General features: G+C 35.8%; 1 protein-coding gene across 1 annotated transcript; it reads left to right on the top strand.

Moving 5' to 3' along the window:
* Nucleotides 1–2,973: 2,973 nt before the first annotated feature.
* LOC140792472 (probable methyltransferase PMT19) lies at nt 2,974–10,788 on the top strand. Its single transcript, XM_073143497.1, has 6 exons — nt 2,974–3,927; nt 5,564–5,774; nt 6,278–6,575; nt 8,079–8,468; nt 8,974–9,051; nt 10,088–10,788. The coding sequence occupies exons 1-6, from the start codon at nt 3,238–3,240 to the stop codon at nt 10,293–10,295; spliced, it is 1,875 nt and encodes a 624-aa protein (XP_072999598.1). The 5' UTR covers nt 2,974–3,237; the 3' UTR covers nt 10,296–10,788.
* The last annotated feature ends 3,703 nt before the right edge of the window (nt 10,789–14,491 follow it).

Here is a 14,491-nt window from a genome sequence, read left to right as displayed (position 1 = left end):
ATCTAGGATCTCGTGCCTCCATTCACGGATCCTGATTAGACCCCCTGATGTTTGTCCACTAATCGGACGATATCTCGAGATCCCTATATTTGATTCATCTGAAACTAGATTCGTTGAAAAGTTCTTTTCCGGCGATAAAATATATCAAAATCTTAGGTCGATCCTATGGCGGCATCTTTCGGGATCTATTTACAAAGTTTCATACCAAATCCAGTCCAGATCTAAAAATCGAAAGAGATCGAACCTTAGCCAAAAAGGGGAGATCGTATCATATTACCGTTAGATAACTATTCCTCCTTGTTATTACTTTTGCTATGTGGATTATGACATCATTGTTGCGTTTGCTCTATGATTATGATATCGTTGATATATTTGCTATATAGATTATGATACTTATCCTAATAATATGAGAAGTTGTTCCAAGTTATAATGTTATTATGCACTTCTGTGTCTTACAACTAAATGAGTTCATTGTAAATTATATTATACAAATTTACCTTGGTATGTTGATAATTATGAGCATTCATTAGTATTTTATCGTACATTACATTGTTCATAGACTATTATTGTATTATATTTGATATATTGTGTGCTCACTAATTTTTGGTAGAAGCATTTCAGATTTAGATGTGGAGGATACGAATATCAAGGAGTAGTAGATTTAGTTTCCTATTAGAGTTGCTTGTTCTATTTCTTTCTAGTTGGACTTTAGCCCCCGTGAGGGTTTTATGTTTATGTTTTATGTTTATATATGGATATGTATTTTTGGAGGCTTGTTGAGGCCTGTGATACTTATAATTTTAGATTATTTTGCTTGGATTGTAATGGTATTTTAAATATTTTTTAGACTTTTGATTTTTTGAAAGTGGGTGTTTTGGGTCTGGTGTTGCTACTGCTCCTACTAGAAGCCGTATGGAAAAGATGGGATGAAAAGTTTAGAGATTGTGAAGATGTCTTAGGAAAAAAAAAAATGCAAGGCATTTTTAGTTCAGTTTAAGAAAGAAGATGAGGGTAAAATTATTTAAGAATTATTTTCTTGATATTTGTGAGAGTAATTTAGTTTATCCGAAAATAATATATCATTCACATGTTTGACATGTGACTTTTAACTCATGGAAGGCCAATAGATGGGTATAATTGTTGCTTTCTAAAATTCTAGGAATAGTATTTATACCCTTTTATAGTATAGGATACTAGATCAAAGTATACAGGGACAAAGTGTTTTTAAGTCTTAAAAGATCAGGACATAAATATTATGATCACCCTCAAGGAAGATGAAATTGTAACAAGGTGCAATCCTTGATAGATTTGCATAGAATTTTTGGGAGATTTTCCAATGGATCTAGCCTTTGGATTAATGTGAAACTTTAATGTTGTAGATCTAGAAGAGAGCTTTCCAACGAATTTAATATCATAAGATTTGGATGGCTAAATCTGGAGATATCGTCGAAGCAATGGACGAAGGTCGAAGAAACAGACCTGCGAGATAATGATCCAAATTGGATCTATTTGGATCGGTTTGCACGCTTGCTGCCCTTAATAGTTAGATTGGTGAAGAAATTGATGTGCTCTTTGATGAAAATTAGGGAATAGAGATTGTGGGGAGAGTTGTGCTGATAGCCAAGAGAAGAAGAGTGGAGATAGGTGGTGACAAGCCTTAGCCAAATAATCCTTGTTTAATGATAATTAGGGTTGCTCTCTATACGTATATATAGAGGCTAACTCTTGATCGAGTTAAATTCGAACTCTTACAACGAAGGTGATTTGGTGAGTCTAAGTGGTATGAGGACTCATGATACATGTCCTAACTCGACTGAAATAATTAATTAATTTATCTAAACCTAATTAATGAATTAACAAGTTGAGTCCATATTTAGCAAGTATTTGAGTTTATGGCTCAACCAAAATAGCAGGTGCTATAAAATGTAAATGACTAAACCAGATCACTAGACTCAACCCAAGCGAGCCCAATGTGCCGAGAATGGATCCGATTTGACCAAGTTCGTGTCAATAAATGTAGTGATAAAGAATTGGAGAACGCATGACAACATCAAGACTACATCCATAGTAATTAGTAAGCCTCAGACTTACATAACATGACTGTTATTAGAAATAATGATCGTAGTTATAAGTTGTCTGTCATACAATCCTCAACTCGTGTATAAAAAAATTTTATGATGCTTTGCATGCAGACTATGTTTGCATATCTCTGCTTATATACTTCAAAAAGCTAATTTCTATGTGTTCTTTTACTTCAAATAGTATAATTTACTGAATATTTTTTGTATCAAAAGCAGTCTAGCTTTATGTTCATGTGTTAAATGTTTGATGAAAATTTATTTCCGTCGAATTATATAAATTGGTGATTTTTTACTATTGTAAAGCTTTTATTAAAGTATTATTCTAGACAAAAAAAAACAATTGTAATCTCTATGTACACCTATCACCTATACTTCTTCGCAGCTTATTATTTAAGGTTTAATAAATTTTGGCTCATGTATTTTGATCTAGTATCACTTTGCCCTCTTATACTATAAAAGCATATAAATATCTTTCTAGACTTTTTAAAAACTACAATCTATACGCCGTTAACAGATATCCTAATACTCATGCTACCACTCTTCCACCTGCTTGTGTGCTCAATATACTCAAGCTTACAAATCTTAGTAAATATGGTCTTAAAACTACTCAAGGCTGCAAATAGACACCATCTCTAATATTTTATATATTTAAAATAATCACCTATCATCAAAGTCAATAGATATTTTCGTCCATTAATTTGACATATTACATATTTCTCTTTTAAACCAACACATTTTTGAGTTTTTTTACATCACATTATAAATAATAATTATACACTTATTCTAGTTTATAACTAAATACTGCTGCTTCTACTTTAGCTCAACATATCTAGATCATGACCGGGGCTTAAGAGTCAAATAAAACAGAGCCCAACCGAATAGCCTACTCCGCGTAGTAAGAGTCCTAACTCCTAAGACAAGTCAAAAGTTAGTACTCCCACCGTGGAGTCATGATCCTTCCACCGTCTCCTCCGGCAAAATAGCCAGCTAGTGACCAATCATTCCCTGCCAAGGAGGACGATGCTCAACTACTCTCAGTACAAATATATCTCTCCTCCTCGCTCTTTCTCCCACCCTTTTCACCGTATTAATCCAAAATGAGAAGAGAGCTCAAAGAGTAGAAGAAATTGGAACACCCTTAGAAAGAGCTTAAAAGATGCCGAAGCTTGCCTTCTCTTCCTTCCTACCCCACCCCAACCGCCAAACCCTAACCCTAATCCTCGCTGCCGCATTCCTCTCCGTCTCCTCCTACCTCCTCGGCACGTACTCCAACTACCGCCCTTCCATCCCTTCCGTCCTTTCCACCCCCGCCTGCCTCCCCAACTCCTCGTCCCCCTCCGCCGCCGTCTCCGTTGCCACCGCCGCCGGAGGCCTCGATTTCCTCCCCCGCCACGCCGCAGCCGACGCCTTCCCGCCCTTGCCCGATGCGGACCTCTTCTCGCCTCCCCCGATCCCCTTCTGCGCCGCCAACTTCACCGACTACTGCCCGTGCCAGGACCTGGCTCGGGAGAGGCGGTTCCCGACGAGGGACCTCGAACACCGGGAGCGGCACTGCCCGGGGCCCGAGGAGAGGGCGCGGTGCCGCGTGCCGAGGCCGGCGGGGTACAAAACCACGCCGCGGTGGCCGGAGAGCCGGGATCGGGCGTGGTTCGCGAACGTGCCGTCGAAGAAGCTGAGCGAGGCCAAAAAGGTGCAGAACTGGGTCAGAGTCGAGGGGGAGTGGTTGGTGTTTCCCGGGGGTGGCACTTCGTTTGTGAATGGAGTGAAGTCGTATGTTGAGCAGATGGCGAAGCTAGTGCCGTTGAAGAGCGGGGAGGTCCGGACGGTGCTCGACGTCGGGTGTGGGGTGAGTTGATTCTTCTGTTAACTCATAGATTTATTCTCTGTTGCTTTGGCTTCTTACAAGTGCTCGCTTGTGTTCTGATAGTGAGATTTCTGATGTTATTTGCTTGGTTAATTTTGTTTACGGATCCTCTTTCACTTGGAGGTATTCATCAATTACTGATGGATTCTCCAGCATGAGCATTAGTGTAATGACCTCAGCACACGAGATGCTGCATGTTTTCCTGATCTCACATTAGATCAAGATGTTTCAGGGAATCTACTTAATGATTTAAAATTGATATTTCCATACGGAATGCATATTCCCACGCTGTATGGGGTGCCTGTCTTGGAGTATTCAGAATCATTTCAGATCTAAGGAAATTACTTCTTTGATGCAGAGTCACAATTAAAATTCTTTTGTGGAATTGCATTGTATATATAGAATGGAATGTGTTCAAAACATCTTGAGAGCTCTGAGTTAGTATGTGACAGTGAACTTTCAACTTTCTATTGAAGTTGCCATCTATAGACTTACTACCAAAAACTTAGGAAGATGCATTATGGTCCATTATGCATGTCGTCTACTGGTACTGTTCCCTTGATTGGGAAAGACAATAGAAAGTACCTGAAATTATTGGATAGAAACTTCTTGCGTGCCATCATTGTGAATCCTCCTCATCCTTCAAATTAAATGGACAACTGCAGTAGGACTAGTGCAGAATAGAATGTGTTAAGTGGTGTTTAAATTCTTTAATGTGTTGTATGCGTGCAGTAACCTAGAGAACAATTATGATATAAAATAGTTGCTTCAATATTTGTGTCTTGTTAAGAAGCTAGGATCATTTATATAGAATTTAATTGTGAATGAGGTGAAAAGTGAAAAGATTGGGGCACATGTTATCACTTTTAAAAAGTTGAGACAAGCATAAAAATTTGGAGTGTAGAAGCTACATAAGTCGGCACTTGCAAAGAGAGTAGTAAACTAATAATTAACTTTTCAAGATAGTTTTGGCTTATGCAAATAAAATTACAGGAGGTGTTGGGATGGAATGATGGAAAGATGTTAATTGTATGAAGAGTTCATGAGAAAAGGAGGGTTATGCTACCATTGATGCAAGTACTTAGTTAAAACTTAGAAGCAAATCAAAAAGTTTGTGATGACATTCGAGGTAATAGACATTGCAAATTAGTATTTGGTAGTGTGCTTGTCTGCTTGATTATACTGAGGTAAAGACTCTGGTTATGCTTATACTACCGATCATCTTACATACACTTATGCGTACTAAAAGATACTAGAAGAACAGGGTTTTGGTTTCTAGATATTCGAGTAGTGTCAAACATATTTAGTCATATGACCTTTGATTAAAATTACCCACCACATCTTTTGATTAGTCTCTTTAATTTCAAAGGGAGCCTACCTCTTCCTATGTATTCCATGCCGAAGGAAATTGTCATATGTGGTTTCATTTTGTACTGCATAAATGCCATAACTGTCGGAATTATAACATTCAGCTGTTCATTTTTCTTTATGGGAGGCAATTTATGTTGTTCATTTATGCTGTTCTTGAGTGTGTCAACCCACTAGTTTGTATTCATCTTCTGTAGTTTATTAGAGTATACTATTTCTAAATGTTTATCCTGTACTGACTCCTTTGCAGGTTGCAAGTTTTGGTGGACATCTATTGAACTATAAAATAATGACTATGTCCATTGCACCAAGAGATGTACATGAAGCTCAGGTGCAGTTTGCCCTTGAACGTGGATTGCCAGCTATGCTTGGAGTATTGAGTATTCACAGGCTACCATATCCATCTATGTCCTTTGATATGGCTCACTGCGCGAGATGCTTGGTGCCGTGGACTGGTCATGGTAGATGCGATTTACCTTTGCACAATTGCACTGCATACCTTGTTTTATCACACAATTTTCTCTTCTAAATTTTGTTTAGTTTATTTAAGCAATAATATCTTGAAAAATGGAACTTGCTGAGATCTCATGAGTTGACTAAGATATAGAAATTCAAGATGAAGGATGACAACGTATTATTCATTACAGGATGTCTCTTACTGATTTTTTTTAATATCTTGTAAGAAGTAATGCATTTGCTTAATAAACGATATGTAGTTATACTTTTGTTCAAATTCATAACTTCTAGAAACCTAATTAAGTTCATGTAGAAGTGTACCTACAAATTTGCAATAACTTTGTTCCTCTTAAACACCAAATATTTTGGAATTCTTTTTCTTTGCTTAATTGGTTTGTCCTAAGAAGTCATTTATATTTATGATAATTAGGATGATGATTCCTCTTGTGAAAAGTGAAAAATATATAGCAACATGCTACTTCTAACTCTCTTTTATAGCTGATTTCAGATGGGCTGTACCTATTGGAAATTGACCGGGTTCTCCGTCCCGGTGGCTATTGGGTTTTGTCTGGGCCACCCATCAGTTGGAAAACTATGTATAAGGGTTGGGCACGGACACGTGAAGATCTACAGGCAGAGCAAAAGGCTATAGAGGATCTTGCTAAACAACTTTGTTGGAAGAAGGTTGCAGAGAAGGGCTCCATTGCAGTATGGAGAAAGCCGACCAATCATATGCACTGTGCCAAAAAGGCAAAATCTTTGAATTCCCCATCTTTCTGTGCAGGAACTGACCCAGATAATGCTTGGTAAGGTGTTTCTTGCTCCCCTCGATCTATTTGCTTAGCTATCTGACTGTACTTAATGTAGTATGTGTAGAATTCTTTGCTATAAGCCCATAAATTGTCCTACTGTTCATATTAGGGCTATTAAGTGCTCCAAAAGCTTTATCCACAAACCATTTTGTCTGACGAGTTCCCTATAAACCTTTCTGATCTTTTGATTGCACAGTTGGAGATATTTGTTGTTCTGGACATCAAACGGGTTTACTTTCTACTTTCTAGTTCATCCTTCTTATACTATGACCTCTCCTTTGGGTTAGAAAATCTGATCTTCAATTGTCGCTGCATTACTGTGCAGCAGAACATATACTTTTTCTATATGCAATGGGAAGATACTTTCTCAGTCCTAGCTTGCTTTAGTAAAATTAGTGTGGCCTTAATTACAAAGACATAATATATACTTCTGCTTGGCATTTTATGCCTTTTGATGGTATTACTATTGCATACACTTCTAGGCCACTTTGTCCAAGGGAGAAAGTCACTCTGCTTGGTCCTTGGATGAAAATTGTGATTCTGCAAGCAGCATTTTTTCTTCATTCCCTTCTAATCTTCATAGTGCCTTCAACTCTTGTTTTCTTTAATTTTGTCCTCCAGTCTAAGTATGTGGATATTTCATATTTTTCTGAGGAAGTAATTATAAAATATTGTCCCATCATAAGCATGTGTGTTATGTAAACTATAAAATATTAGCTGTTTCATATTTTGTTTGCTCTTAAGACCAGTAAGATTTTGATAATAGTACATGAAAACTAATTCAAATGAAAAGTTTTGCAAAGCATGACACAACTTTGATAATTAAGGATAGATGGTGAGGAGTTGGGTTGGTTTAGAGCAATGGGAGTCCTGATTAACTCATCAAATTGGAAAGAAGCTTCTATTCTTTTCCTTTTCTTTTCCTGAGTGTAGCTCTAGAAAGATGGTGTCTCATGATATTTTCTTCTAGTATGAACATGTTGGACGTTAATCTCAGAATGTGGAAGATAAATTGATTCGCCTTTGCACCAGGATTTATGTCATTCTTCTAATCAATTAAAATCATCTAAATTTTTTTAATCCTATCCTGTTTCTCTATCTCGTGAACAGTTAATAACAGTGTTAAATAACTCTTATATTTGACTTGTTTATGGTAAGGAATTTACTATGATTAATAACATGTTAATGCTCACAGTCACTTATCGGCATTATTACCCCTAGATTTTGCAAATCATATAGCAGTTAATGTTTCATATGAATAATTTAGTCATATATGTATGAACAATGCACTTGCCATATGTTTGTATGATTGTCGTCTTGTATTCCTTTCTCCTGGACTATCTTGGTGGCATATCCTTATCATGTCCTGACCAATTCCATGTCCATGATTCATAGGAAGATATTTGTGTATATATGGTTCTAGTTTATACTGCATTTCATAATCTTAAGCAGATTCTGGATAGAACTCCTAGAGATTTTTCTTGTCTGTAAAAACAGGTATGAGAAGATGGAGCTGTGCATAACTCCTCTTCCAAAGGTTGATGATATTGAAGATGTAGCTGGTGGTTCTGTTGAAAAGTGGCCTAGAAGATTAAATGCAGTGCCACCAAGGATAACCAGAAGAAGCATAGAGGGGATAACTGTTAATGATTACAATCATGATAGTGTAGTTTGGAGCAAGATCATATCTCGCTATGGTGGATATCTCACTGCTCTTTCAGAGGGTAAATACAGAAATATTATGGACATGAATGCTGGTTTGGGAGGTTTCGCTGCTGCCCTATCCAAATATCCTGTTTGGGTTATGAATGTAGTTCCTGCAGTCGGAACAAACAATACACTAGGCATTATTTATGAACGTGGACTCATTGGAACATACATGGACTGGTATTAACTTTTTCTAGCAAACAATTTTCTTTTTATGACTATTCAAAAAATATATCATAGCTTCTGCTGCACATATAGGACCTTTTATTGCAGTTCCCTAATATCTTAGAAGAGACTTTCCCAAAAAAGATTCATGTTTCATGAGATTTGTGATGATAGAAGCATCTCCTTGTTCCTTTTCCACTTATAGATTAAGTCATACACATCCTTATATTAGTATCTTTGGACTCCTCAGAAACAGATCTATGTTGTTTTGCACTCTCATAGAGAGCATTCAAAAAAATATAAAAAAGAGAGGAAAAATACTAAGAATCATTATAGAATTGTAGTTTCTGTCTTATTTTCAGTTGCATGATGTCTTGGATGTTTCAAAATTTTCAAATAAACTTACAAAGTTGTCTTCATGATATCATTATCAATTTTTTTGTTGTAAACTCCACTACTGCCATCAGCTTAAATTTTTAAGGGACTATAATTTGCTGAATTTTTTTACTCGTAATTGCAGGTGTGAAGCTTTCTCTACTTACCCACGTACATATGATTTCATACATGCTAATGGAATATTCAGCTTGTATATGGACAAGTAAGTTTTTTACTCCTTAAAATCTTAAATCAATAGTTCTCATTATCTAGTATTTTTATGTGTTGGTGATGCAGATCAAAATGATAGAAGAGAGAAGCATTAGCTAATTAATTTACAAAATTTGATACTTTATTTACATGTGGATTTGTGCCATTACATAATATTTGAGCAGATTCTCTTTATTGAAGTTGATACCTGTTATTGCAACTGATTCAGTTTGTGATGCACTGCCTAAAGTTGCTAGTCTTTTTGGGTGGTATTGTATGCAATTGGCAAATTTCACCATCAGACAGCAGAATTAGCCTCTTAAGGACAGACGACTTGAAATTTATTAGTTGATATCTTTCTATGTAGTTTTTGGTCCATACTAGTGTAGGCAGTGGGTATGTGATGTGGCTTGGGTCAAGGGACCTAGATACTCATAATTTCAAGTCAGGGGCCTAACTTCTAACTTGCCCTGGGTTTCTCAGCGCTGGATCTGGCGCGGGAGACTTCACTCCCATTATCCCATGGTACTGTGGTGGCTAACATGTATCATAGATCATGCAAATAACCCATTTTCCATATCACATGGTGAGATAATTAAGTAAGTGGTTCAGTACTTCATTTAATAGTGCACATCCATTGGGGAAGCAAGATATACACATATGACAATAACATAAGATGTTTATAAGGGTTGGCAAGAGAAACTGCTAGCCATTCAGAAAGTTTACTAGCTCTGGCAGATTGACTGATGGAACTAACAAGAGAGCTTACACACAGAATCAACCAAAGTGAAGCCACTTAAAAATAATTATGGAATTTTAGTTTCTGCCATTAAACAGACTAGAACATGACATTCTAAGAGTGAAAGTTCTGTATCATTCTAAACTTCTAGTGTGTTCAATATTTGTCCAGCTGAAAAATTGAAGTTATATTCTAGCTTGTGTCAGTAGCAGTTCGTTGTGTATGTGACCCAATTTATGATCTCAATTTTCTACAGTGGGAAAGAAAAAACGCAATACTCTTCATCATTGTGTTGTCATTTCATCTGCAGGTGCGACATTCTTGATATCTTGCTTGAAATGGATCGGATCCTTCGTCCTGATGGGGCTGTGATAGTCCGAGACCATGTTGATATTGTACTGAAAGTAAAGAGAGCTGCAGATCAACTAAGATGGCAAAGCCGAATCGTTAATAGCGAAGAGGGGCCTTTCAGTCCTGAGAAGCTTCTTATTGTGGACAATTCAATCGCCGCAAGCTAAAACAAGCTACAAGGGAATAATTCACAATTATATTTCACCAACATATCATTATATTGTGATGATTGAGCCAAGAAAGTCTTCCTGCTTCATATAATAAGAAATGAGGAGTCATAAAGTAGAAGAATAACGTGAGAAAATATGGGGGCACCTTTACATTATGCCTGTGTGAGTTCCAAAATCCTGGATTTTTCCATTCTCAGATGTTAGCAGATTCTTTAGGAGATTCCCGGTTTCAAACCACATTAACTGGCTGGCTGACCTCTTCGCAGTTAGACTATTCTTCTGGTCGTTTGAAGCATAGGTTTCTTTCACCGGAGAAAGTTGCTAAAAGGTTTTGCTTTGCTGAGGATTAGGGTCGTTTGAAAAGTATAAATTGATTATTTTGCTCATGTCATTAGTTCTGTAGAAGTAACGACTGGTGGACATTTTTTGTGAAGCATTTCTGACTTTTAGTTACGCAAATTGCTAAAGCCAGCCCCACTGGTTTCTCTTATTTCATGCATACAAAATTGGTCTCGGGTAGGTGTTTGGCAATTTGTTTATCATTGAAATACTTGTATGGAATAGTGCAGGCTGGAATTAGTCCTTTGCTAATGAACTTCCGTTCACAATAAAATGCCAACAAAGTGAAATAAACAAAGCAAAGGTAGTAATTCGATTTGCAACTTTTAGTTGGTGCTCCAAGCTACATTTTCTGGTATGAAACTGAGCTTAATCTAAGCAATGGTATGCTATGAACCGGCTTAATCCGATCCGCAACGATTCTGGACTCGGTAAAGCTCGTAATTTTTGAAGAGATTTGCGAACAATCTAATTAACGGATCCTCCTGAATTTTGAATATATTATTGCTCTTAGAGAGAGCTTTCCAGCGAATTCAAGATCACGAAATTTGGACGGTTAGATATTAAGATATTGACCAAATAGTGGCTAAAGGTCAATTAGATTCTAGTTTGATAGCCTACCAATGACTAGATAGATGCTAGATTTAGTTCTTAGTGTGAAGAGAGAGAAGTTGTTGTAGAAGAGGGGGGTTAGAAGCTGAAAGAGGTCGACCAAAGTCTTGAGCGGAGGAAGAAGAGAGAGGGAGAAGACACTAATGGCTAGAGATAAATAGAGAAAGAGATAAAAGCCAAAGCCAATTTCACTATCATCATCATAAGACTCTAATTAAGGTTTCTTCCACATATATATAGAGGCTCACCCTAAGAACTCCTAAACTAAATTAAACAACTTCAACAACCCTAATAAACAAATTAAACCAGGGTTAACCCTTCGTTTCGTCGCTTATTTTCTTAGATTAACCTTTTATTTTGTCGCAAATATATTCCAAATCTGAAGAAGTCATGAATATAAAAGTTGTAGATATGGAGTTTGGCGACCTTATCCAATTGATTTGATATTATTTGGATATGTGTAAAATATTCTGTAAATATTTTTCTAAAACTGCGCAGAGTTGAATTTAGCTAATTAAATAAAATCTTAACCTGCTAATACTCTAACTAAACCAAATAACTAAATAAGATAATTAGACTCAATCCATTGAGCATAATCTCTCTTTGATGTGATCTGACCCGGTTCGCTTCATAGTATTTCTAGGTTTTGATAGATCTACTATTTCTGATTAAGAAATTACCATTATGTTGTAGTTTTCAAATCATTTTTTAAATTAGTACAATTGTTGTAATGTGTCACGTCTGATAAATTGCTGTTCCGGACAGCGAGTTAATAGATCGCAAAGTATTTTGTTGTCATAAGGATTAAGGAGTGATCCTAAAATAATAAAAAATTGTTGATTGAGAGAGTGATTTAGTAAATCGCTTTATGTGAGTGTGATATACTTGAAAAATTTTATATGTTGCGTATGTGGTAAAAATATAGTAGTTTGGTAAATAGTTTGTAGATAGGTCCCATTTGGTTACTGGTTAGGGAATTTCTTATTTTTTAATTAAGGAATGTCGTTCTAAATTTGTGATCAAATATTAAATTATTCATATTTTATATTAAAATACTGTTGATACTAATTTAAATCTTATTCCACACAGACCCAATTACAATTTCTTTTTTTATTTAACTTAAATTGTTTTACATACTATTACTATTATTATTATTATTATTATTATTACCTTAACTTTTAATGATAGATGCTTGTTAGACAATAAATCCAAAAAAGCGGGAGGATTTGGATACGATTAAAAGGTAGGGTGTAACGGTAAAAAAAAAAAAAAAAAAAATATATATATATATATATATATACTTCCTTTCACCACTATAAAATCTAAACATTTGGTTATTGCTTGTTGTATGCAAACTATTAAATTTCAGAAAATGAAGAAACATAAAAATTCATATATAGTGCTTCAAGTATTCAAAACATGTAATTTAATTTTTTTTATGATGTACCAGTTAAGATAGTGCCACTGATATAATATAAAAAGTTGCTGGACTGAAAAGAAATTTGCCAATTAACAAAGTAGTGTTGGGTTACTATAGCTAATGACAATATATTTTTAGCTAGAAAATTGAGAAGGAAGAAAATAATAGAATAGAAAGAATAAAGTATTACTATAGCTACAGATTGTTATTTTAAGTCAATATAATAAATGGTGTCACGTTGCCTGTTTGAATTCTAGCGGTATCGTCTCTCAAAAGGAAAAAAAAATTTCAAATGAAAACATATCAACAAGATAATTAGGAAAAAGGTTACATAAGTTTGTATATAACACTCACCCAAAAAAAATACGCCGAGGAGGGGAGGGCATGTGGCGCTCCCTTATCCTTCTTTTCCCCTCTCCACACTTGCAGGAGCTCCTTTTTCAAGCCAAGAGGAGGGAGGGGGCAAGCCTAACCCCCCCTCACCCCTTTTGCGCATGCTATCGATATGGCATACGCGAATGGTTTTGGTTTAAAGGGGTGGCGCTTCGGGTGCATGCGGCCTGGCTTTGTGTGAAATTCATAGGCCGACGACAGCTTGTGGTCGGCCGAGCCAAGTTCGACGATCGATGGGCTAGACGAGGAGGGGGAAGGCTCTTTCTTGAGCTCGGTTCGCTGCCACTCTTCTCCAAATTACACCCTCTACCACCACCATTAGACTACTGCCCAGGTTGTCATTGCCATAGCTAAAACCAGTGAACCGTTGTCATTAGTGGGTTATTCTCCCTCACTTCCTCATTTCACTATCCACTTATTATGGTTTAAAGGGGTGGAATATGATTTGTTATTCATAATTAACATTAATGATTGAGATATTAAGAAATGCGTTAATTTTTTTATATATTTATACACATGATTATTGAGTGGCCATTATGCATTATATATGATTCTATTTAAAATTGTCATAGCATGTTTATAACCGGCACGCATCATATGTTAGAATTATTATATTTGAAAAAATTTATCTCTGATTGTACTATTAGAAATATTATATGGAAATACTAGACGTGAGATAGTATAATAGATATTTTATATAAAAATTGAGTTATACTAATATTATATATATTTGTATTCTATTATATTAGATGTGATTTGTATATCACAAATTTGAATTATATTTTACCTTATGTGGATTATAGTATGATCTTTGAGATGAATTATTTTAAGTATAGATTTATCTCTGTGTGATAGACTCATTCGTCCTGTTATGTACATTGTGCATGCTATGTGGCACGTGAGCGAGTACATGGCCGCCGAACGAGAATGTTATAAAATTTGTCTACGCAAAAGCATGATAGTAAAACAAATGAGGAATGATTTCATTAACAAGCCCATAATTTGGACATACATTTTCAGAGCCTAAGTGAATGTTAAGTATCATTGGTGGACAGTTTATTCTAGCAAAGTTTTCACAAAAGAAAAAACCTTATCTTTGGGAGAGATGCGCAAACCCCGAAGAATTTTTCAGTCCCCTGCCTACAAATAGCAAATATTTAGAATATGATAAACAGTTTTAATAGTGGTAGTACTTCAAGGGTGGAGGCCTAAATTTAGCTACCATACTTATTTTGAAGGGGCAAATTAATGACAAAGATTCTTTTGTATAAAACAACCGAATATGTGAGTAATACAATCTTTGTTCCGGTTTCTATATATATTTTTGGTTGGATAATTACATTTAAGTTGTGTGAATTATCACTATTTTCACATAGATACATTTCTATTTCTATGTAATTGTCATTGAAATATTTTAAAATATAATAAT

Source organism: Typha latifolia, chromosome 7 (assembly GCF_019914945.1).
Source record: "Typha latifolia isolate L0001 chromosome 7, TyphaL0001v2, whole genome shotgun sequence".
In the NCBI taxonomy this organism is placed as follows: domain Eukaryota; kingdom Viridiplantae; phylum Streptophyta; class Magnoliopsida; order Poales; family Typhaceae; genus Typha; species Typha latifolia.
This window is presented reverse-complemented; position numbering and strand designations above follow the sequence as displayed.

Coding starts and splice junctions, on each gene's coding strand:
- LOC140792472 (XM_073143497.1), top strand. CDS start 3,238: ATGCCGAAGCTTGCCTTCTCTTCCTTCCTACCCCACCCCAACCGCCAA. Junction 3,928..5,563: donor TGCTCGACGTCGGGTGTGGG/GTGAGTTGATTC, acceptor ACTCCTTTGCAG/GTTGCAAGTTTTGGTGGACA. Junction 5,775..6,277: donor GGTGCCGTGGACTGGTCATG/GTAGATGCGATT, acceptor AGCTGATTTCAG/ATGGGCTGTACCTATTGGAA.